At 33.4% G+C, this 24672-nt stretch overlaps 2 protein-coding genes across 2 annotated transcripts in view; both read right to left on the bottom strand.

Annotated features, from left to right (window-relative positions):
* The window catches only part of LOC140049249 (MLX-interacting protein-like), a 149878-nt gene that overhangs the window by 94792 nt on the left and 30414 nt on the right, over positions 1 to 24672 (bottom strand). The gene's annotated exons all lie outside the window — the stretch shown is intronic.
* The window catches only part of LOC140049251 (cullin-4A-like), a 67173-nt gene that overhangs the window by 41239 nt on the left and 1262 nt on the right, over positions 1 to 24672 (bottom strand). Inside the window, exons 3-12 of the mRNA XM_072094097.1 lie at positions 24275 to 24344; positions 23507 to 23580; positions 22726 to 22888; positions 21872 to 21961; positions 20541 to 20691; positions 19507 to 19625; positions 19166 to 19358; positions 18653 to 18757; positions 18347 to 18457; positions 17535 to 17620 (exon numbers count right to left, since the gene is read on the bottom strand). Coding sequence (XP_071950198.1) covers positions 17535 to 17620; positions 18347 to 18457; positions 18653 to 18757; positions 19166 to 19358; positions 19507 to 19625; positions 20541 to 20691; positions 21872 to 21961; positions 22726 to 22888; positions 23507 to 23580; positions 24275 to 24344 — 1162 coding nt within the window. The remainder of the gene's footprint in view (positions 1 to 17534; positions 17621 to 18346; positions 18458 to 18652; positions 18758 to 19165; positions 19359 to 19506; positions 19626 to 20540; positions 20692 to 21871; positions 21962 to 22725; positions 22889 to 23506; positions 23581 to 24274; positions 24345 to 24672) is intronic.

The raw sequence follows: 24672 nt of genomic DNA, 5'->3' as shown, positions 1-24672 counted from the left end.
AATTCTGAGGAGCTATAAGATATTCAAATGTATGGTGTAGCTGAAATTACACGACCTAGGTTATTCAAGTTTTTACGCGTGATGACGTCATCACAATAAAAATGTTGACAACTCACGAGAAAGATAATTAATTGAGCAAGCACATACTAAAATATCTGCAAAAATCGGGCTCAAATAACAGAGATGCGCTCTATTGAATGTGATAACCCACACAAAAAGATAAAAATTACTAATTTTTAAATTCAAGTGGCCATTTCATGACGTCATACCATTTTGTACGTCTAATATGTATATATATTTATATCTACAACTTATTGGCTTCCATAATAAGTTAAAAAAATTGGGGGTCACCTGCCATTCTGAAGAGTTATATTCATTTTAAAAAGGCCTTATTTTTTACCATTTTTAGCACTTTTGTACAATTAATGTGCGCATTTTGTCATTTTTAACGTGCTCGTATAGCGTTATTTTAAGTCGGAATGGACTCAAAGTCGGAGAATGTACTAAGGATTGTGAGTAGAATATGATGTATACATCAAATTTTATTTTTTACCCTTTTTAAAAATCGCGTGCGCAAAAATGTGTTTTTGCGCAGTAATTTTTTGAAACACGCAAATGGCCTATTTCATGCTCTAAATTGATCAAAACTTAAATTTGAGCTTTTTAAAATTTTAATGCGCGATTTCACGCGCATGACCTTGAAACACGCAATTTTTTATTTGCTAATACTTTTACCTTTGACCTGAAGTTTACGTGTAGTGAATTTCATTAATATGTGATAATGAATTATGGAGATATGATTGACAATGTGATTTCACAAAATGGCGTATACGCAACGTCATGGATGAGTGATCACGCTGAAAAGCTTATTAGGACTAAGTTACAGTATTTGAAAGACATTGTAAAATTTTGGTAATCATTTACATTAAACTTTTTGAGATAATTGTTACACAAATTTGTACAGAGAGAAATAAATAACTAGACATGAAACTCGTCACTTTGACGAGTTAGTTATCCGCACCACGACAAACGCCACGTGCACGTCATACGTTGGAATATTGCACACCGAAAAAGATTATGTCATTATGACCTGAACTGAAGAATATGATGTGTTGTTAGTACTGAATGCTGTATATTTTCTGTCATATAGTATACACAGTATAATCTGTATACATGTCACAAACAGTGTAAAATAGGTGAAATTACGGGACCCGTATTTTATCTTAATTTTCAAAAGGAAACGCGAAGGTACTGTAGTAATTTCGGAAGAAAATTATCTCAGCAACAACATATTAACGTTCAGAAGAAATTTGAATACGTGAAATATTAATGCGCGCTTTTTTAAATGTAATGAACTATGACGCAAAAGATGAAAATATGACTTTGTTTATTTAACTGGCCATATGATGACGTCACAACATCTGATTGGCGAAAAGTTCACATGATTTCGTATCTACAATCCCATAGCTTCCTGAAAACGTTTTAATCGTGATTATCACATTTTATTCTTACGAGCTATAACAGATTAAAATTTACTGTAAAGATGAAATTAATGACGCTGTTAATTAAAATTTTTAGGCATGGTGACGTCATAAAAATTAAAATATTTTAACTCATGCCTAAGATAGTTGATTGACCTAGACAATATTAAAATCTCAGAGAAAAAGGAATACAGATAGGCGTGATGCGCTCCATTGAATATGATGAGCAATAACGAAAGAGACAAAAATCCTATATTTTACATTCGTGTGGCCATACGATGACGTCACAATGTCTGGTTAGCCATATTGATTCATGATCCGATTTCTACAACTCATCAACTTCCAGAATATGTAATTAAAAAAAAGTTCACCTCGTTGTTTAGAATCTATGACTGTTTAAAAAAAGGCATAATTTTGACAAATTTTTGAACTTTTTCATCAAAAAACGCACGTAAAGTATCCAATTCAACGTGCCCGTATGACGTAATTGTAAGTCGAAATTGTTTTAAAATTGGTAAAATTACTATAAAAGGCTGGAAAAACATAATTCAATGAAAAAAAAATACTTTTAGCGCTACGTGCGCACCACGCGCATAAAATTGTTCGCGCGCGTGGGAAATTTTGACATGGTCAAAATGTCATGATCAGCGTAGAAAGTTGATTAAAAATTAATTTTGCGCATTTTGAATTTTAAATGCGCGTGCGCGCGTAACTTTGTGTAAAACACGCAATTTTTTTTCCACAGAAAGTTAGCGCATGATATAAATTAAACTTTTGCTAAGTTTCAATTTAAATTGTTATATGGTTTTAAATCTATGTTAAATACGCGAAATTCATAAAATCGTGCGTAAGTCACGTTGCGCATTTCTGACGTCATTCACAATAGGAGGTGCACAACTTCACGTGAATGCCCATATGTTGACAAAATTATGAAATGTTATGTTAACACGTTTTTGAGATACGCGAGATAGAAAAATAGAGGAGAAATGCGCGTGCGCGCGTAACGTCTTGTAAAACATGGCATTTTTAATCCACAAAAAGTTTGCCCTTGATATGACTTAAATTTTCACAAAGTGTCAAAACAAATTTATGCTTGGTTTTTAGTCTATGATCAATCATAAAAAATCATAAAATCGCACGTAAGTCACGTTGCGCAACTCTGACGTCATTCAAAAATAGGAGGTGCACAACTTCACGTAAATGCCCATATGTTGACAAAGTTATGAAATGTTATGTTTACAAGTTTTTGAGATACGTGAGGCACAAAAATGGAGGAGAAAGAAATAAGAAAAAAAAAAAAAAAAAAAAGTAACAGGACGATTACAAGAAGTTATCCGCTACTAAGCGGATAACTAACTAGACATGAAACTCGTCACTTTGACGAGTTAGTTATCCGCTCGACAAACGCCACGTGCACGTCATACGTTAGAATATTGCACACAGAGAAATATTAAGGCATTATGACCTGAACTGAAGAATATGATATGTTGTTATTTCTGAATTCTGTTATTTTGTGTCATATAGTATACACAGTACAATCTGTATACATATCACAAACAGTGTAAAATAGGTGAAATTACGGGACCCGTATTTTATTGTAATTTTTAACATCTTGACGGTTTCAAAATGAAATGCAAAAGTAGAAATTTCAGAATGAAATTATCTCAGCAACAACATATTAACGTGTAGAAGAAATTTGAATACGTGAAATATTGATGCGCGCTCTTTTAAATGTAATGAAATATAACGCAAAAGATGAAAATACGACTTTTTGTATTTAACTGGCCATATGATGACGTCACAACATTCGATTGGCACAATTTTCACATGATTTTGTATCTACAATACAATAGCTTCCTGAAAACGTTTTAATCCTGATTATCACATTTTATTCTTACGAGCTATAACAGATTAAAATTTACTGTAAAGATGAAATTAATGACCAACGTAATTTAAATTTTTAGGCATGATGACGATAAAAAAATTAAAAAATGTTTAATTCATGCCAAAGATAGTTGATTGACCTAGAATATATTAAAATCGGGGTGAAAATCGACTACGAATAAGTGGAGATGCGCTCTATTAAATGTGATGAGCTATGACGAAAGAGACAAAAATCCTATATTTTATATTCGCGTGGCCATACGATGACGTTAGCCATATTAATGCATGATTCGATATCTACAACTCATCAACTTCCAGAATATGTAATTAAAAAAAAGTTCTCCATGTAGTTTAGAATCTATGACTGTTTAAAAATAGGCATAATTTTGACGAATTTTTGAACTTTTTCACCAGAAACGCGTGCAAATTATTTAATTCGACGTGCTCGTATGACGTAATTTTAAGTTGAAATTGTTTAAAGGTTGGTAACATTACTATAAAAGGCTGAAAAAACATGAATCACGCGAAAAAAATATGTTTTTAACTCTAAGTGTGCACCGCGTGCGTAAAAAGTTTCGCGCGCGTGGGAATTTTTGACATGCTCAGAATGACATGAAACGCATAGAAAGTTGATTAGAAGTTGATTTTTCGCACTCTAAAATTTTAAACGCGCGTGCGCGCGTAACTTTTTGTGAAACATGCTATTTTTAATCCATAGGAAGTTTGCGCTTGATGTGACTTAAATTTTCACAAAGTGTCAAAACAAAATTATGTTTCGTTTTTAGTCTATGATCAATCATTGAAATTCATAAAATCGCGCGTAAGTCACGTTGCGCAACTCTGACGTCATTCAAAAATAGGAGGTGCACAAGTTCACGTAAATGTCGATATGTTGACAAAGTTACGATATGTTCTGTTTACACGTTTTAGAGAAACGCGACGCACAAAAATGACAGAAGGAAAGAAGTATAATACAGAAAAACTAGATTTGAACTCGTCACTTTGACGAGTTCGGGTTATCCGCGCAAACGCAACATGCACATACTTTAAACTATATGAACTTCGACAATTATTATACCATCCTATGACATGAATTTAGAATGTTTACAGTGCTGAATTGTACCTATTTTGTAGCATACAGCATATTACAGTGTTTACAGAATACACTGTATGTTATATACAGTGTAGAATAGACGAAATTACGAGACCCATCTTTTAAATCCAATTATTAACACGATGACATCATCAAATTGGCATATAAAGATAACAATTTTAGAAGATATTTATCTAAATAATTACATTAATACAAATTTGAAGAATTTTGGGCACGTGAAAGTGAGATGCGCTCTCGTTTAAACGCAATGAACTTTTACGCAAGAGATGAAAATATGACTTTTTGAATTTAACTGGCCATATGATGACATCACAACATCTGATTGACAAAATATTGACATGAATTCGTATCTACAATCTAATACCTTCCAGAAAACGTTTTAATCATGATTATCACTTTTTATTCTGACGATCTATAACAGATTGAAACTTACTGTAAAGATGAAAATAGGTGAACGACGTTATTTACATTTTTAGACATGATGACGTCATAAAAATTAAAATATTTTTAACTCATGCGAAAGATAGTTGATTGACCTAGACAGTATTAAAATATATGAGGAAATGGAATACGTATAAGCGATATGCGCTCTATTTAATGTAATGAGCAATAGCGAAACAGTCAAAAATCCAATATTTTACATTCGTGTGGCCATACGATGACGTCATAACATCCGAGGGGTAAAGATTCTGCATGAATTCATATCTACAACATATCTGCTTACATATTAAATTAAAAAAATTGGGGGTAACGGTTGATCCTGAGGAGCTATAATAGATTCAAAGTAGGCATAATTTTGACAATATTTTGTCACTTTTGCAACTAAAACGCACGCAAATTGTCTAAATCAACGTGTTCGTATGACGTCATTTTAATTTGAAATGATGTCAATCTTTTTTTAAATGACTAGCAAAGGCTGGAAAATTACAATTCAAGAGAAAAAAACATGATTTTCGTACTCTGTGCGCACCATACGCATCAATTTTTTCGCGCGCGCGGGAATTTTTGACATGCTTAAAATGTCATGATCAGTGTAGAAAGTTGATTAGAAATTAATTTTGCGCATTTTTAAATTTGCGTGCGCGCGTAACTTCTTGTAAAACATGCCATTTTTAATCCATAGAAAGTTTGCCCAAAATATGACTTAAATTTTCACCAAGTGTCAATACAAAATAACTTTTGGTTTATAATCTATGATCAATCATTGAAATTCATAAAATCACGCGTAACTTACGCTGCGCGACTCTAACGTCATATAACGAAGTTTCTTGCACATCTACACATACAGGTCAATCTTTTGACAAAGTTATACAATCTTATGTTCACAAGTAATAGAGATATGCTGGTCACAAAATTCCGGGAAAGAAAGAAGAACTAGATTTGAACTCGTCACTTTGACGAGTTCGGGTTATCCGCGCATACGCAACATGCACATACTTTAAACTATATGAACCTCGACAATTATTATGCCATCCTATGACATGAAATAAATATGTTTACAGTGCTGAATTGTACCTATTTTGTAGCATACATCATGTTACAGTATTTACAGAATACACTGTATGTTATATACAGTGTAGCATAGACGGAATTTCGAGACCCATCTTTTAAATCCAATTATTAACACGATGACATCATCAGATTGACATAAAAATAACAATTTTAGAAGATAATTATCTAATTAATTACATTAATACAAATTTAAAGAATTTTGGTCACGTAAAAGTGAGATGCGTTCTCGTTTAAACGCAATGAACTTTTACGCAAGAGGTGAAAATATGACTTTTTGAATTCAAATGGCCATATGATGACGTCACAACATCTGATTGACAAAATATTCACATGAATTCGTATCTACAATCCAATAGCTTCAAGAAAACGTTTAATAATGATTATCACTTATAACTCTGACGAGCTATAACCGATTGAAATTTACTGTAAAGATAAAAATAAGTGACCCACGTTATTTACATTTTTAGACATGATGACGTCATAAAAATTAAAATATATTTAACTCATGCGAGAGATAGTTGATTGACCTAGACAGTATTAAAATATATGAGGAAATGGAATACGTATAAGCGATATGCGCTCTATTTAATGTAATGAGCAATAACGAAACAGTAAAAAATCCAATATTTTACATTTGTGTGGCCATACGATGACGTCATAACATCCGAGGGGTAAAGATTCTGCATGAATTCATATCTACAACATATCTGCTTACATATTAAATTTTTAAAAATGGGGGTAACGGTTGATCCTGAGGAGCTATAATAGATTCAAAGTAGGCATAATTTTGACAATATTTTGTCTTTTTTGCAACTAAAACGCACGCAAATTGTCTAAATCAACGTGTTCGTATGACGTCCTTTTAATTTGAAATGATGTCAATCTTTTTTAAAATGACTAGGAAAGGCTGGAAAATCATAATTCAAGAGAAAAAAACATGATTTTCATGCACCGTGCGCACCATACGCGTAAATTTTTTCGCACGCGCGGGAATTTTTGACATGCTCAAAATGTCATGATCAGCGTAGAAAGTTGATTAGAAATTAATTTTGCGCATTTTTAAACTTTAAATGCGCGTGCGCGCGTAACTTCTTGTAAAACATGTCATTTTTAATCCATAGAAAATTGACCCATGATATGAATTATAATTTTATTAAGTTTCATGAAACAATATTTGTTGGTTCTAAAGTTATGATCAGTTATAGAAATTCATAAAATCGCGCGTAACTTACGCAACGCGTATCTGACATCGTCCAAAAGCTTGGCTGCACATCTACCCTTCAATGTCAATCTTTTTACCAAGTTATACAAAGTTATGTTCACAAGCAATAGAGATATGCTGGTCACAAAATCCGGGAAAGAAAGATTAACAAAGAAGATGAAACTAGACATGAAACTCGTCACTTTGACGAGTTAGTTATCCGCTCGACAAACGCCACGTGCACGTCATACGTTGAAATGTTGCACACAGAAAAAGATTATGGCATTATGACCTGAACTGAAGAATATGATATGTTGTTAGTGCTAAATTCTGTCTATTTTGTGTCATATAGTATATACATTTTAAAGTACACAGTATAACACCTAATTTAAATTTTTAGGCATGATGATGTCATAAAAATTAAATATTTTTAACACATGCATAAGATAGTTGATTGACCTAGACAATATTAAAATCTCGGAGAAAAAGGAATACAAATAACGGTGATGCGCTCCATTTAATGTGAGGAGCAATAATGAAAGAGACAAAAATCATAAATTTTACATTCGTGTGACCATACGATGACGTCACAATGTCCGGTTAACCATATTGATTAATGATCCGATATCTACAACTCATCACCTTCCAGAACATGTAAGTAAAAAAAAGTTTACCTCGTAGTTTAGAATCTATGATTGTTTAAAAAAAGGCATAATTTTGACGAATTTTTGAATTTTTTCATTAAAAACACGCACAAATTGTACAATAGACGTGCTCGTATGACGTAATTTTAAGTCTAAATTGTTTTAAAAGTTGATAAAATTACTATAAAAGGCTGAAAAAACATAATTCACGCAAAAAAGATGTTTTTAGCGCTACGTGCGGACCACGCGCGTAAGATTGTTCGCGCGCGTGGGAATTTTTGACATGCTCAAAATGTCATGATCAGCGTAGAAAGTTGATTAGAAATTAATTTTGCGCATTTTAAATTTTAAATGCGCGTTCTCGCGTAACTTCGTGTAAAACATGCCATTTTTAGAGCACAAAAAGTTAGCGCAAGATATAAATTAAACTTTTGCTAAGTTTCAATTTAAATTGTTATATGGTTTTCAATCTATGTTAAATACGCGAAATTCATAAAATCACGCGTAAGTCACGTTGCGCATTTCTGAGGTCATTCACAATAGGAGGTGCACAACTTCACGTGAATGCCCATATGTTGACAAAGTTATGAAATGTTATATTTACACGTTTTTGAGATACGCGAGACACAAAAATGGAGGAGAAATGCGCGTGTGCACGTAAACTTCTTGTAAAACATGCCATTTTTAATCCATAGAAAGTTTGCCCTTGATATGACTTAAATATTCACCAAGTGTCAATACAAAATGACTTTTATTTTTTATCCTATGATCAATCAATGAAATTCATAAAATCGCGCGTAAGTCACGTTGCGCAACTCTGACGTCATTAAAAAATAGGAGGTGCACAACTTCACGTAAATGTCCATATGATGACAAAGTTATGAAATGTTATGTGTACAAGTTTTTGAGATACGCGAGACACAAAAATGGAGGAGAAAGAAAGAAGAACTAGACATGAAACTCGTCACTTTGACGAGTTAGTTATCCGCACCACGACAAACGCCACGTGCACGTCATACGTTTGAATATTGCACACCGAAAAAGATTATGTCATTATGACCTGAACTGAAGAATATGATGTGTTGTTAGTACTGAATGCTGTATATTTTCTGTCATATAGTATACACAGTATAATCTGTATACATGTCACAAACAGTGTAAAATAGGTGAAATTACGGGACCCATATTTTATTTTAATTTTCAAAAGGAAACGCGAAGGTACTGTAGTAATTTCGGAAGAAAATTATCTCAGCAACAACATATTAACGTTTAGAAGAAATTTGAATACGTGAAACATTAATGCGCGCTTTTTTAAATGTAATGAACTATGACGCAAAAGATGAAAATATGACTTTGTTTATTTAACTGGCCATATGATGACGTCACAACATCTGATTGGCGAAAAGTTCACATGATTTCGTATCTACAATCCCATAGCTTCCTGAAAACGTTATAATCGTGATTATCACATTTTATTCTTACGAGCTATAACAGATTAAAATTTACTGTAAAGATGAAATTAATGACGCTGTTAATTAAAATTTTTAGGCATGGCGACGTCATAAAAATTAAAATTATTTTTAACTCATGCGTAAGATAGTTGATTGACCTAGACAATATTAAAATCTCAGAGAAAAAGGAATACAGATAGGCGTGATGCGCTCCATTGAATATGATGAGCAATAATGAAAGAGACAAAAATCCTATATTTTACATTCGTGTGGCCATACGATGACGTCACAATGTCCGGTTAGCCATATTGATTCATGATCCGATTTCTACAACTCATCAACTTCCAGAATATGTAATTAAAAAAAAGTTCACCTCGTTGTTTAGAATCTATGACTGTTTAAAAAAAGGCATAATTTTGACAAATTTTTGAACTTTTTCATCAAAAACGCACGTAAAGTATCCAATTCAACGTGCCCGTATGACGTAATTGTAAGTCGAAATTGTTTTAAAATTGGTAAAATTACTATAAAAGGCTGGAAAAACATAATTCAATAAAAAAAAAATACTTTTAGCGCTACGTGCGCACCACGCACATAAAATTGTTCGCGCGCGTGGGAAATTTTGACATGGTCAAAATGTCATGATCAGCGTAGAAAGTTGATTAAAAATTAATTTTGCGCATTTTGAATTTTAAATGCGCGTGCGCGCGTAACTTTGTGTAAAACACGCAATTTTTTTCCACAGAAAGTTAGCGCATGATATAAATTCAACTTTTGCTAAGTTTCAATTTAAATTGGTATATGGTTTTAAATCTATGTTAAATACGCGAAATTCATAAAATCGTGCGTAAGTCACGTTGCGCATTTCTGACGTCATTCACAATAGGAGGTGCACAACTTCACGTGAATGCCCATATGTTGACAAAGTTATGAAATGTTATGTTTACACGTTTTTGAGATACGAGAGATACAAAAATAGAGGAGAAATGCGCGTGCGCGCGTAACGTCTTGTAAAACATGGCATTTTTAATCCACAAAAAGTTTGCCCTTGATATGACTTAAATTTTCACAAAGTGTCAAAACAAATTTATGCTTGGTTTTTAGTCTATGATCAATCATAAAAAATCATAAAATCGCACGTAAGTCACGTTGCGCAACTCTGACGTCATTAAAAAATAGGAGGTGCACAACTTCACGTAAATGTCCATATGATGACAAAGTTATGAAATGTTATGTGTACAAGTTTTTGAGATACGCGAGACACAAAAATGGAGGAGAAAGAAAGAAGAACTAGACATGAAACTCGTCACTTTGACGAGTTAGTTATCCGCACCACGACAAACGCCACGTGCACGTCATACGTTGGAATATTGCACACCGAAAAAGATTATGTCATTATGACCTGAACTGAAGAATATGATGTGTTGTTAGTACTGAATGCTGTATATTTTCTGTCATATAGTATACACAGTATAATCTGTATACATGTCACAAACAGTGTAAAATAGGTGAAATTACGGGACCCGTATTTTATCTTAATTTTCAAAAGGAAACGCGAAGGTACTGTAGTAATTTCGGAAGAAAATTATCTCAGCAACAACATATTAACGTTCAGAAGAAATTTGAATACGTGAAATATTAATGCGCGCTTTTTTAAATGTAATGAACTATGACGCAAAAGATGAAAATATGACTTTGTTTATTTAACTGGCCATATGATGACGTCACAACATCTGATTGGCGAAAAGTTCACATGATTTCGTATCTACAATCCCATAGCTTCCTGAAAACGTTTTAATCGTGATTATCACATTTTATTCTTACGAGCTATAACAGATTAAAATTTACTGTAAAGATGAAATTAATGACGCTGTTAATTAAAATTTTTAGGCATGGTGACGTCATAAAAATTAAAATATTTTAACTCATGCCTAAGATAGTTGATTGACCTAGACAATATTAAAATCTCAGAGAAAAAGGAATACAGATAGGCGTGATGCGCTCCATTGAATATGATGAGCAATAACGAAAGAGACAAAAATCCTATATTTTACATTCGTGTGGCCATACGATGACGTCACAATGTCTGGTTAGCCATATTGATTCATGATCCGATTTCTACAACTCATCAACTTCCAGAATATGTAATTAAAAAAAAGTTCACCTCGTTGTTTAGAATCTATGACTGTTTAAAAAAAGGCATAATTTTGACAAATTTTTGAACTTTTTCATCAAAAAACGCACGTAAAGTATCCAATTCAACGTGCCCGTATGACGTAATTGTAAGTCGAAATTGTTTTAAAATTGGTAAAATTACTATAAAAGGCTGGAAAAACATAATTCAATGAAAAAAAAATACTTTTAGCGCTACGTGCGCACCACGCGCATAAAATTGTTCGCGCGCGTGGGAAATTTTGACATGGTCAAAATGTCATGATCAGCGTAGAAAGTTGATTAAAAATTAATTTTGCGCATTTTGAATTTTAAATGCGCGTGCGCGCGTAACTTTGTGTAAAACACGCAATTTTTTTTCCACAGAAAGTTAGCGCATGATATAAATTAAACTTTTGCTAAGTTTCAATTTAAATTGTTATATGGTTTTAAATCTATGTTAAATACGCGAAATTCATAAAATCGTGCGTAAGTCACGTTGCGCATTTCTGACGTCATTCACAATAGGAGGTGCACAACTTCACGTGAATGCCCATATGTTGACAAAATTATGAAATGTTATGTTAACACGTTTTTGAGATACGCGAGATAGAAAAATAGAGGAGAAATGCGCGTGCGCGCGTAACGTCTTGTAAAACATGGCATTTTTAATCCACAAAAAGTTTGCCCTTGATATGACTTAAATTTTCACAAAGTGTCAAAACAAATTTATGCTTGGTTTTTAGTCTATGATCAATCATAAAAAATCATAAAATCGCACGTAAGTCACGTTGCGCAACTCTGACGTCATTCAAAAATAGGAGGTGCACAACTTCACGTAAATGCCCATATGTTGACAAAGTTATGAAATGTTATGTTTACAAGTTTTTGAGATACGTGAGGCACAAAAATGGAGGAGAAAGAAATAAGAAAAAAAAAAAAAAAAAAAAGTAACAGGACGATTACAAGAAGTTATCCGCTACTAAGCGGATAACTAATAATACTAGACATGAAACTCGTCACTTTGACGAGTTAGTTATCCGCACGACAGATGCCACGTGCACGTCATACGTTAAAAACTATAATAAGAGGTGGTCCTGTATTTTCGCCTTGTATTATAATTATACAGTACACTGTGTATAAAAGGAGACATTAATTCTACATGATACAGAGGGCGGCAAACAACAATTTGCTCACATCAGAGACTATGCTGGTGTACATTGTACTACTGTATATTATATGACATATTAACTGAATTATGGGACCTGCCTTTAATTCAAATATTTAACATGATGACGTCATAAAAAAAACAACGATAGCAATTTCTGAAGACAATTATCTTAGCAACAACATATTAACGTGTAGAAGAAATTTGAATACGTAAAATGTTGGTGCGCGCACATTTAAATGTGATGAACTATTACGCAAAATATGAAAATATGACTTTTTTTATTCAACTGGCAATATGATGACGTCACAACATCCGATTGACAAAATGTTTACATGAATTTGTATCTACAATCCTATAGCTTCCAGAAAACGTTTTAATCGTGATTATCACATTTTATTCTTACGAGCCAATACAGATTAAAATTTACTGTAAAGATGAAATTAATGACCCAAGTAATTAAAATTTTTAGGCATGATGACGTTATAAAAATTTAAATATTTTTATCTCATGCTAAAGAAAGTTGATTGACCTAGACAATATATAAATATAGGAGAAAAAGGAATACAGATAAGCGTGATGCGCTCCATTGAATGTGATGAGCAATAACGAAACAGACAAAAATCCTATATTTTACATTCATGTGGCCATACGATTACGTCACAATGTTTTTTTAGCCTTATCGATGCATGATCCGATATCTGCAACTCATCAACTTCTAGATTTTGTAATAAAAATAAACGGTTCACGGTTTACTTTAGAAACTATGACTGTTTAAAAAAAGACATTATTTTGATGATTTTTTAAGCTTTTTCATAAAAAACGCGCACAAATTGTCTAATTCAACGTGTTCGTATGGCGTTATTTAAACTGGAAAAGGTCTAAATTGTTTTCAAAATTACTAGGAAAGGCTTGAAAAATATAATTCAAGAGAAAAAAATATGTTTTTATCGCTACGTGCGCACCGCGTGCGTAAAAAATTGCGCGCCCGTGGGAATTTTTGACATGCTCAAAATGACATGAAACGCGTAAAAAGTTGATTAGAAATTAATTTTGCGCATTTTGAAATTTTAAATGCGCGTGCGCGCGTAACTTCTTGTGAAACATGCCATTTTTAATCCGTAGAAAGTTTGCCCCTGATATGACTTAAATTTTGTCAAAGTGTCAATACTAAATGACTTTTGGTTTTTAATCTATGATCAATCATTGAAATTCATAAAATTGCGCGTAAGTCACGTTGCGCAACTATGACGTCATTCAAAAATAGGAGGTGCACAACTTCACGTAAATGCCCATATGTTGTCAAAGTTATGAAATGTTATGTTTACACATTTTAGAGAAACGCGACTCACAAAAAGGAAGGAAGGAAAGAAGAATAATACAGAAAAAAAATGTTGATCTCATACAATAACAAGGAGTTATCCGCTTGGTAACCAAGCGGATAACTAATAAAGAAAAAAAAAAAAAAGATCCAGGACGATTACAAGGAGTTATCCGCTACTAAGCGGATAACTAATAATATAAAGAAAAAAAAAACTAGACATGAAACTCGTCACGTTGACGAGTTAGTTATCCGCACCACGACAAACGCAACGTGCACGTCATACGTTGGAATATTGCACACAGATAAAGATTATGGCATTATGACAAGAACTGAAGAATATGATATGCTGTTAGTGCTGAATTCTGTCAATTTTGTGTCATATAGTATATACATGCAAACAGTATAATCTGTATACATATTACATACAGTGTAGAATAGGTGAAATTACGGGACCCGCCATTTATTCCAATTTTTAACATGGCGACGGTATCAAAATGAAACACTTAGATAGCAATTTCAGAAGGAAATTATCTCAGGAACAACATATTAACGTGTAGAAGAAATTTGAATACGTAAAATATAGATGCGCACCCTTTTAAATGTGATGAACTATTACGCAAAATATGAAAATACGTCTTTTTTTATTCAACTGGCCATATGATGACGTCACAACATCCGATTGGCAAAATGTTTACATGAATTCGTATCTACAATCCAATAGCTTCCAGAAAACGTTTTAATCGTGATTATCACATTTTATTCTGATGAGCTATAACAGATTAAAATTTACTGTAAAGATAAATATAAGTGACCCACGTTATTTACATTTTTAGACATGATGACGTCATAAAAATTAAAAAAATTTTTACTCTTGCGTAAGATAGTTGATTGACCTAGAAAATTTCAAAATCTGGGTTAAAATGGAATACGGATAAGTGGAGAGGCGCTCTATTAAATGAGATGCGCTATGACGAAAGATACCAAAATCCTATATTTTATATTCGCGTGGCCATACGATGACATCACAATGTCCGGTTTGCCATATCAATGCATGATTCCTTATCTACAACTTATCATCTTCCTGGATATGTAATTTAAACAAAGTTCACCTCGTAGTTTAGAATCTATGATTGTTTAAAAAAAGGTATAATTTTGACAAATTTTTGAACTTTTTCCTAAAAAACGCACATAAATTATCCAATTCGACGTGCCCGTATGACGTAATTTGAAGTCGAAATTGTTTCAAAGTTGGTAAAATTACTATAAAAGGCTTGAAAACATAAATCACGAGAGAAAAATTGTTTTCAACGCTACGTTCGCACCGCGCGCGTAAAAAAAAGCGCGCGAGTGGGAATTTTTTACATGCTTAAAATGACATGAAACGCGTAGAAAGTTGATTAGAAATTGATTTTTCGCAATTTAAAATTTTAAACGCGTGTGCGCGCGTAACTTCGTGTGAAACATGCCATTTTTTCCCCATAGTCAGTTAGCGCAAGATATAACTTAAACTTTTTTTTCAGTTTCAATTTAAATTGTTATATGGTTTTCGATCTATGTTAAATACGCAAAATTCGGAAAAACGCGCGTAAGTCATGTTGCGCAACTCTGACGTCATTCAAAAATAGGAGGTGCACAATTTCACGTAAATGCCCACATGTTGACAAAGTTATGAAATGTTATGTTTACACGTTTTTGAGTTACGCGAGACACAAAAATGACAGAAAGAAAGAAGAATACAGAAAAAAAAAAAAAAAAAAAAGATGATGAAACAGGACAGTTACAAGGAGTTATCCGCTACTAAGCAGATAACTAAAAAGATCCAGGACGATTACAAGGAGTTATCCGCTACTAAGCGGATAACTAAAAAAAAGATATTTACAATCACATGGGTTATCCTGCAACTAAGTTGCGGATAACCAACTAGATTTGAACTCGTCACTTTGACGAGTTCGGGTTATCCGCGCATACGCAACATGCACATACTTTAAACTATATGAACCTCGACAATTATTATGCCATCCTGTGACATGAAATAAATATGTTTAAAGTGCTGAATTGTACCTATTTTGTAGCATACATCATGTTACAGTATTTACAGAATACACTGTATGTTATATACAGTGTAGCATAGACGGAATTTCGAGACCCATCTTTTAAATCCAATTATTAACACGATGACATCATCAAATTGACATAAAAATAACAATTTTAGAAGATAATTATCTAATTAATTACATTAATACAAATTTAAAGAATTTTGGTCACGTAAAAGTGAGATGCGCTCTCGTTTAAACGCAATGAACTTTTACGCAAGAGGTGAAAATATGACTTTTTGAATTCAACTGGCCATATGATGACGTCACAACATCTGATTGACAAAATATTCACATGAATTCGTATCTACAATCCAATAGCTTCAAGAAAACGTTTTAATAATGATTATCACTTATAACTCTAACGAGCTATAACCGATTGAAATTTACTGTAAAGATAAAAATAAGTGACCCACGTTATTTACATTTTTAGACATGATGACGTCATAAAAAATAAAATATTTTTAACTCATGCGAGAGATAGTTGATTGACCTAGACAGTATTAAAATATATGAGGAAATGGAATACGTATAAGCGATATGCGCTCTATTTAATGTAATGAGCAATAACGAAACAGTAAAAAATCCAATATTTTACATTTGTGTGGCCATACGATGACGTCATAACATCCGAGGGGTAAAGATTCTGCATGAATTTATATCTACAACATATCTGCTTACATATTAAATTTTTTTAAATGGGGGTAACGGTTGATCCTGAGGAGTTATAATAGATTCAAAGTAGGCATAATTTTGACAATATTTTGTCTTTTTTGCAACTAAAACGCACGCAAATTGTCTAAATCAACGTGTTCGTATGACGTCATTTTAATTTGAAATGATGTCAATCTTTTTTAAAATGACTAGGAAAGGCTGGAAAATCATAATTCAAGAGAAAAAAACATGATTTTCATGCACCGTGCGCACCATACGCGTAAATTTTTTCGCACGCGCGGGAATTTTTGACATGCTCAAAATGTCATGATCAGCGTAGAAAGTTGATTAGAAATAATTTTGCGCATTTTGAAACTTTAAATGCGCGTGCGCGCGTAACTTCTTGTAAAACATGTCATTTTTAATCCATAGAAAATTGACCCATGATATGAATTATAATTTTATTAAGTTTCATGAAACAATATTTGTTGGTTCTAAAGTTATGATCAGTTATAGAAATTCATAAAATCGCGCGTAACTTACGCAACGCGTATCTGACATCGTCCAAAAGCTTGGCTGCACATCTACCCTTCAATGTCAATCTTTTTACCAAGTTATACAAAGTTATGTTCACAAGCAATAGAGATATGCTGGTCACAAAATCCGGGAAAGAAAGAATAACAAAGAAGATGAAAAAAAAAGATATTTACAATCACATGGGTTATCCTGCAACTAAGTTACGGATAACCAAGAAGAAGAAGAAGAATAAAGATTTCATACAATAACAATAGGTGATCATTTTATTCTAAATGATCACCTAATAAGGTAATGTTGCAATGAGAGAGTGGTTAGCCTACCTGCTTGAATGCTACCATGATGTCTTTGGATAACTCCATATCTTTAAACATGCCTTCCAACTTACTTGTAAATGCTCCACCACATTCTACAAAAACAAACATCAGTGCTCAACTTTATGTGACAAAAAAGTGTGATGTGGGCATACATGGGGATGTCATATCACTACCATATTTGAGCATATCACTACCATGGGCACATCACCCTTTTTTTATAGTTTTGATAGTGTAGACAGTGCTTTATAATTATATTGAATTTTGGATAATTTGAAAGAAGGTGCCAATACTATGTTGCTGTGGTTCTTCATCTTTGTAAGTTCCACAATCAACAAATTGATTATTATTACAGAACTAGGAGGCCTACTAGATGGCCTACTGTAAAGTAGTGGCTGTGTGAACTAATTTCATGTGGTTAGTTTTGTTATTATTATTTATCTTCAGTGACTGACTGACTGGTCTCCCAGAGGGCCCAGTTAAGATCAGTGGCTGTAATATACTAGTACACCCGGGTAACCCCCTACCTCGTACTAGGTTCTTTAAAGTGCACATGAAACAGATGTGTACACTGGACCTACGGTGTTTTTCCTTATCCGAGAAGACTCGTTCTACCACCAGAACCATGGAGTGAGTAAGCCTCAAACCCTTGCAGATATTATGGCTACATATTATGGTTCCACTGTCTTAACCGTGCGGCCACTCACTCGCATGTTGATTACATTACTCATGATATTAATGGTAAATAGTTCATTCATTATTCAGGGGTAATATAAGTGTGATATGTTGCATCAATTCGACGATATATATTATTTACTCACCCTGTTTAAGTTTAGTTAACATAGACTTCTCTGCGTCTACGGACGCACTCTTGCCAACTAGTAACCTCTTTGCAAGGTCTTTTTTGTAAAATGCCTCAAACACATCTTTCCCTATGACACAAAGTATATGTTTTATAATTGAGTTAGTAGTTTCACACTAAACACTATAACTTAGGGCAATATATATATATGCGTATGAAATTAAAAAATATACGTTTATCAATTGCGGCCAACGCCCATTCAGAGGAGACCAATATTAAGAGGTAATAAGGGTTGTAATGTACTATAAAAAGCATGTGGTTTTACCATGAATGAATCTAAAGATTACAAGAATTTTATCCAGCAGTCTTTCCAATTCCTCTTCCGTCGCTTCCTTGTTCCCCGTCTTCAATTTGCTGTCAACATATTTGGCTGAAAACAAGACATTTTGTTTTTTTATTTATTTTTTTCATTTATAAAGGGTGACCCTAAACAGCATATGCTGACAATCAAGGGGCCCTCTTGATCAGTGACAGTGGCTGTGTGTATACTAGTACACCAGGGTAACCCTTTACTCATCTCGAAAGATGCACTAGGTTTTTTAAAGTGCTCATGAGCTAGATGTGTACACTGGACCTACGGTTTATAGTCCTTATCTGAGAAGACTCGTTCTACCACCAGAACCATGGAGTGAGTGAGGCTCAAATATTATGGCTAGGTATTACGGTTCCACGGTCTTACCTGCTTGGCCACTCACTCGTATAAATTGGGCCTACATCATTGCATTGCAACCCAGTAGAATCAAGCTTAACTCATAGTAAATGAATACTCATTACGTACCAACTAATTCTGCTGGTTTGTTTGCCCGCTTGTTGATAAACGTTTCAAATGCATCTTTTAAGCTGTGTGAAAACACTTCGTTCTTGCAAAAGCATTTTTCCAAGATGCTGTCCATCTTCTCTTTGAAATCTAAAAGCTCTTGTACAAGTGTTCTATCCTTTTCAGGATTTACTACTATAGCCATTCCAGTTTTCTAATAAAATATAAAAAAATAAATAAATAATTCAAAACTCCTTAACTCTTCTTAGGAGGAGGAAAATTGTTCTATTGAAATAAAACAATCATACGTCGACCACATTTGAATAAGTCATTATTAGTCATTAGAAACTTTATATTTTTACCTTTACATATGCGTTGAAGTGAGTACAAAGCTGAGTGAGTCCAGTCTTAGTCCTATTCAACAAACTATACAACAGACTTATATATTGTGTTCTGTTCAAATCCAACAGATTATCAAGACCTATACAGAATTCAAACGTAATCAATTAATTCATATAGATATATACATTTAGTTTACACTAAATGCATTTCAAAGCCTCAGAAACTAACAGTGGCACAGTGTATAAACCTTGTCTACACTATCAAACTTTATGTGACAAAAAAATGTAATGTGCCCATAAATGGACATGATGATGTCATAGCACTACCATATTTGTGCATATCAGTTCCATATTTGGGCACATCACATTTTATTGTCAAATAAAGTTTGATAGTGTACACACAGCTTTAGACGTTGTACTTGAATCCAATGTTCGCCGCATTGCTTGTAGCCGTAGGCAAGACAATTTAGTTCTGTTTGACTCTCTCCACCCAGGTGTATAAATTGGTACCTGGTAAGGTCAAACAACTTTGGTCTGAATACTAGATGCATTATGGGAGTATGTTTCCATACGTGTATGATTATTAAAAAATGACCGGGGTAATAATGTTAGAATAACAACGCGTATTAATATAAGATATATATTTATTTGTCCAATATTTTTTGGAAATTTGCTTTTCTTTGGCATTGACACATTAAAATACTTAAAACACAGAGCTTATAAAAACAGTTACATACATAAAACAGTACAAGTAAATACAAATTAGCTAAGCAATAAAATTACCGCTGTATAACCTGATTAAAATTGAAAATTAAATTTGGATAAAAATAATTTCTATATCTTGTCATATGAGTACGCGGTATTATGGTACGAGGCATTAGCTTTATTTCAACACTTTTAGGGCCTGGCCCCATGCCCTACTGAAAAATCCTAGATCCGCCATTGAAATGCAAATGACATTAGGTTCCGCATTTCATTTCATAATTTTTAGGCCCTGAGCCCTCTCCCTCCTTCCACTCCCCCCGCCCTCCACACACATGGAAAAGCGTGCCTACCTTTCTGTAGTATTCTTTGTACATGTACGTCTAGTAGTTGCTTTTCAACAGATGCTATTAGGGGCTTCCTGGTACTGTGGTCAAGGTAATGTAAGATACGCTGACTTTCCTCATCAAGTCGTCTATCACAGTGCGTCAGATACTCTGGAACCTGTAACATCATTTAAATATATTCTATTAAAACTATTATTATTCACCTAAAGAATGATAAACAACAGTACAAACAAATCATCTAAGCTCTGTCTACACTATCAAAATGTTATGTGACAAAATAATGTGATGTGCCCATATATGGACACGATGATGTCATACACAAGTCATCTAAAGCTCTGTCTACACTATCAAAACGTTATGTGACAAAATAATGTGATGTGCCCATATATAGACACGATGATGTCATACACAAATCATCTTAAGCTCTGTCTACTCTATCAAAACGTTATGTGACAAAATAATGTGATGTGCCCATATATGGACACGATGATGTCATACACAAATCACCTAAAGCTCTGTCTACACTATCAAAACGTTATGTGACAAAATAATGTGATGTGCCCATATATGGACACGATGATGTCATACACAAATCATCTTAAGCTCTGTCTACACTATCAAAACGTTATGTGACAAAATAATGTGATGTGCCCATATATGGACACGATGATGTCATACACAAATCACCTAAAGCTCTGTCTACACTATCAAAACGTTATGTGACAAAATAATGTGATGTGCCCATATATGGACACGATGATGTCATACACAAATCACCTAAAGCTCTGTCTACACTATCAAAACGTTATTTGACAAAATAATGTGATGTGCCCATATATGGACACGATGATGACATACACAAGTCATCTAAAGCTCTGTCTACACTATCAAAACGTTATGTGACAAAATAATGTGATGTGCCCATATATGGACACGATGATGTCATACACAAATCACCTAAAGCTCTGTCTATACAATCAATAATAATGTGCCCATATATGGACATGATATGTCATAAAAAAAATCATCTTAAGGTCTGTCTACAATATCAAACTTTATGTGACAAAATAATGTTATGTGCTCATATACTGACACGAGGATTTCATGTCACTACCATATTTGGGCATTTCACTATATATCAGACAATTTTTGTCAAACTAGTTTGATAATGTAGACAGATATTTAAAGTCAATCGACAACAATAAGGAACAATAGACCGTCATCCTCGAAACAGGGATAGCCAAGAAGAGAATATAAACTACATGAAGATGCTTTGAATCATTATCAAACTAACAAATTGTAAATTTTTCATTAAAAATGTAAAAAAAAATTCTTACATCTCTCTCCTCCATCAATCGTTGTCCCTCCAGGGCATAAAGTCTGTCTGTGGCATCCAGGAACTTCCTCTCAAATGCATTACCATAAATCTGTCACATATAAGTAAAAATCTTATGGTAATCTATATACAAGATCAAGATTTTAAATTGTGCTCTTTTGTGTACCATACATCAGGGTATTTTAGAACTCCAACCGTTCATTTATATATCTTAGTATACATTTTTAACAATTCTTTAAGCCCTGTCTACACTATCAAACTTTATGTGACAACAAAAATGTGATGTGCCCATATATGGACATAGTGATGTCATATCACTACCATATTTGGGAATATCACTACCATATTTGGGCACTTTTCTTGTCAAACTAGTTTGATAGTGTATACAGAGTTTTAGTATACAGTTTGCAATGATTAATTAAAATGACAGTCGGATTATGTGTTTAGTTGTTTCTGTTGAAACAAATGTACTCTCAAACAGAAATGATTTAAGCCTCTTGACGATCGAAAGGGAAGTGGGGGAGGGGAGGAGAGGGATGAGGGAGGGCTTTCATTGATGATGGAAAACAAGGACGTTTAACATTGATGTGTTTGGTTTACCAGCTGAAGGTCAGACAGCATCCTAAGTAGGGGGGGGGGGGGGGGTGGAGGGGTAGAGAGGGATGAGGGAGGGCTTTCATTGATGATGGAAAACAAGGATGTTTAACTTTGATGTGTTTGGTTTACCTGAAGGTCAGACAGCATCCTAAGTAGGGGGTGTGGGGTGGGGGAGGGTGGAGGGGTAGAGAGGGATGAGGGAGGGCTTTCATTGATGATGGAAAACAAGGATGTTTAACTTTGATGTGTTTGGTTTACCTGAAGGTCAGACAGCATCCTAAGTAGGCTCTTCAAGAGGCTGTGGTCTACGACATCCGCAGCTCGCTCGTTAGCTATTAACAACAGTAAACCATCAACTGTACGCGTCTCCACCAGCTTGTTGCTGATAATGTGTACTCTAAACAAATCTAGCCCCATGTCCCTATAAACAAAAAAAAGTAAAAACTCAATCAATGTAATTTATTGTATTTGCATGATTAGTTTGCTTGTTGCAAAAGAAGTGTGATGTGCCCAAATATGGTAATGATACAGTATGCCCAAAAAAGACAGTGATATGCCAAATATAGTAGTGATATGCCAAATATGGTAGTAATTTGACATCATCGTGTCCATATATGGGTACATCACATATTTTTAACACATAAAAGAGCTTTATACATTAAATACACAATAAATCCTATAGTATATCAAGATTTATTTTTGTAAACATGACTAACCAATGTATAATAATAAATAATATAACCAATATTTTCGATATGTTAGCATCCAATATAATAATGTTGATCTGCTAGCAGGGCTAGAAATTTGCTTTGTAAGAACACCTTTGCTAGTTTGTACAAAATCCAACTAGCAAAATGAGCAACCAAACACTCAAGCACTTTTGCTAGACTGAAAACCAGAAGTGATTATTTTTTACAACAAAAATACAACCAGTATACATCAAGTAGTTTTTGAAATTTGTAAGTAAAATGAAAAATCTAATCTTATCATGAAAATTGTAACGGTAAGTTTTGAGCTCCGACTATTGCTTGTTGCTTACCACAGGGACGATACCATTGAATTCTGTAGTACATATGTCCTGTCCAAAAACAGGAAAATACTTCGGATCATTATCTGCAAACAAAAAAAAGTAAAAAGTATTTACTTTGCTCAAAAAAATCTTTGTACACTATTATTATGGGAGTATGTTTCCATACGTGTTTGATCCAAAAATTTATAATATTGTGCAGCGCATTGAGATATTTGCTATATGCGGTATATATAAGAATGAACTATTATAATTATTAAGCATCCTGATAATATAATATTCACAGTTATTGTAGTATATTTTGGCAATGAAAGAAAGAAGCATAAGATTCTGTTTAAATCTTATTGTAGCACTATGTATTGCAGTAGTATATGGTCTAAATTCACTCAGGTTAATATTAGAGAGTTGCAGGTGTTATAATAATGCCTTCAGAAAATGTATAGGGTCTTCCTAGACACTGTAGTGCTAGTCAAAGTAATGCTCCATCTTTCTATGAATATTATAGATAAACCTGTTATGGATTTTATGAATAGAATTACAAATAGTAACAATTCTCTCGTAAGGTTGTTGTACAATCTAGTATGATTGGGTCAAAAGTGTATGCCACATGGATGAAGTACTTGAGCACCTAGTGTTTCTGTTTGTTTTTTTTTCGTACTGCCTATTATTTTATGATATTTTTATAGTTTGAATGTTTTGCTTACTTTTTATATTTATATATGTACTGTATGGAGAAATCTGAAATGAAGTTAAATAATAATAATACAGTAATAATAATACCATTTGTCTGCAATGATCCTGCCAGCATTTATCAACAAGTTTGAGGTATGATAGACTATCTTGCATATCAGTGCAAAAGAATTAAGGAGCTAATAACCAGAAAGTTCTATTTTAACTAAAAAGTAAAAGTACATTGTTTTAAATATCCAGCTTGTTACTATGTCTAAAGCTCTGTCTACACTATCAAACTACACAAAAACCAAATATGGTATGATGTAATACCATATTTGGACACGTCATCAAACTAGTTTTATAGTGTGGACAGAGCTTTACAGACTTCTATTAACATTAACTTTTTGTAATGGACAGTATTATAATCTGTTAAATTATCAATCAATATTTGTTATATCTCAAGCAAATCCACTCAATTATCTTTACTGTATCTCCACATTATGCAT

The sequence above is a fragment of the Antedon mediterranea genome, chromosome 5 (genome assembly GCF_964355755.1).
Source record: "Antedon mediterranea chromosome 5, ecAntMedi1.1, whole genome shotgun sequence".
Lineage (NCBI taxonomy): Eukaryota > Metazoa > Echinodermata > Crinoidea > Comatulida > Antedonidae > Antedon > Antedon mediterranea.
Note: the sequence above shows the minus strand (reverse complement) of the source record. Positions and strands in the feature narration are given on the sequence as shown.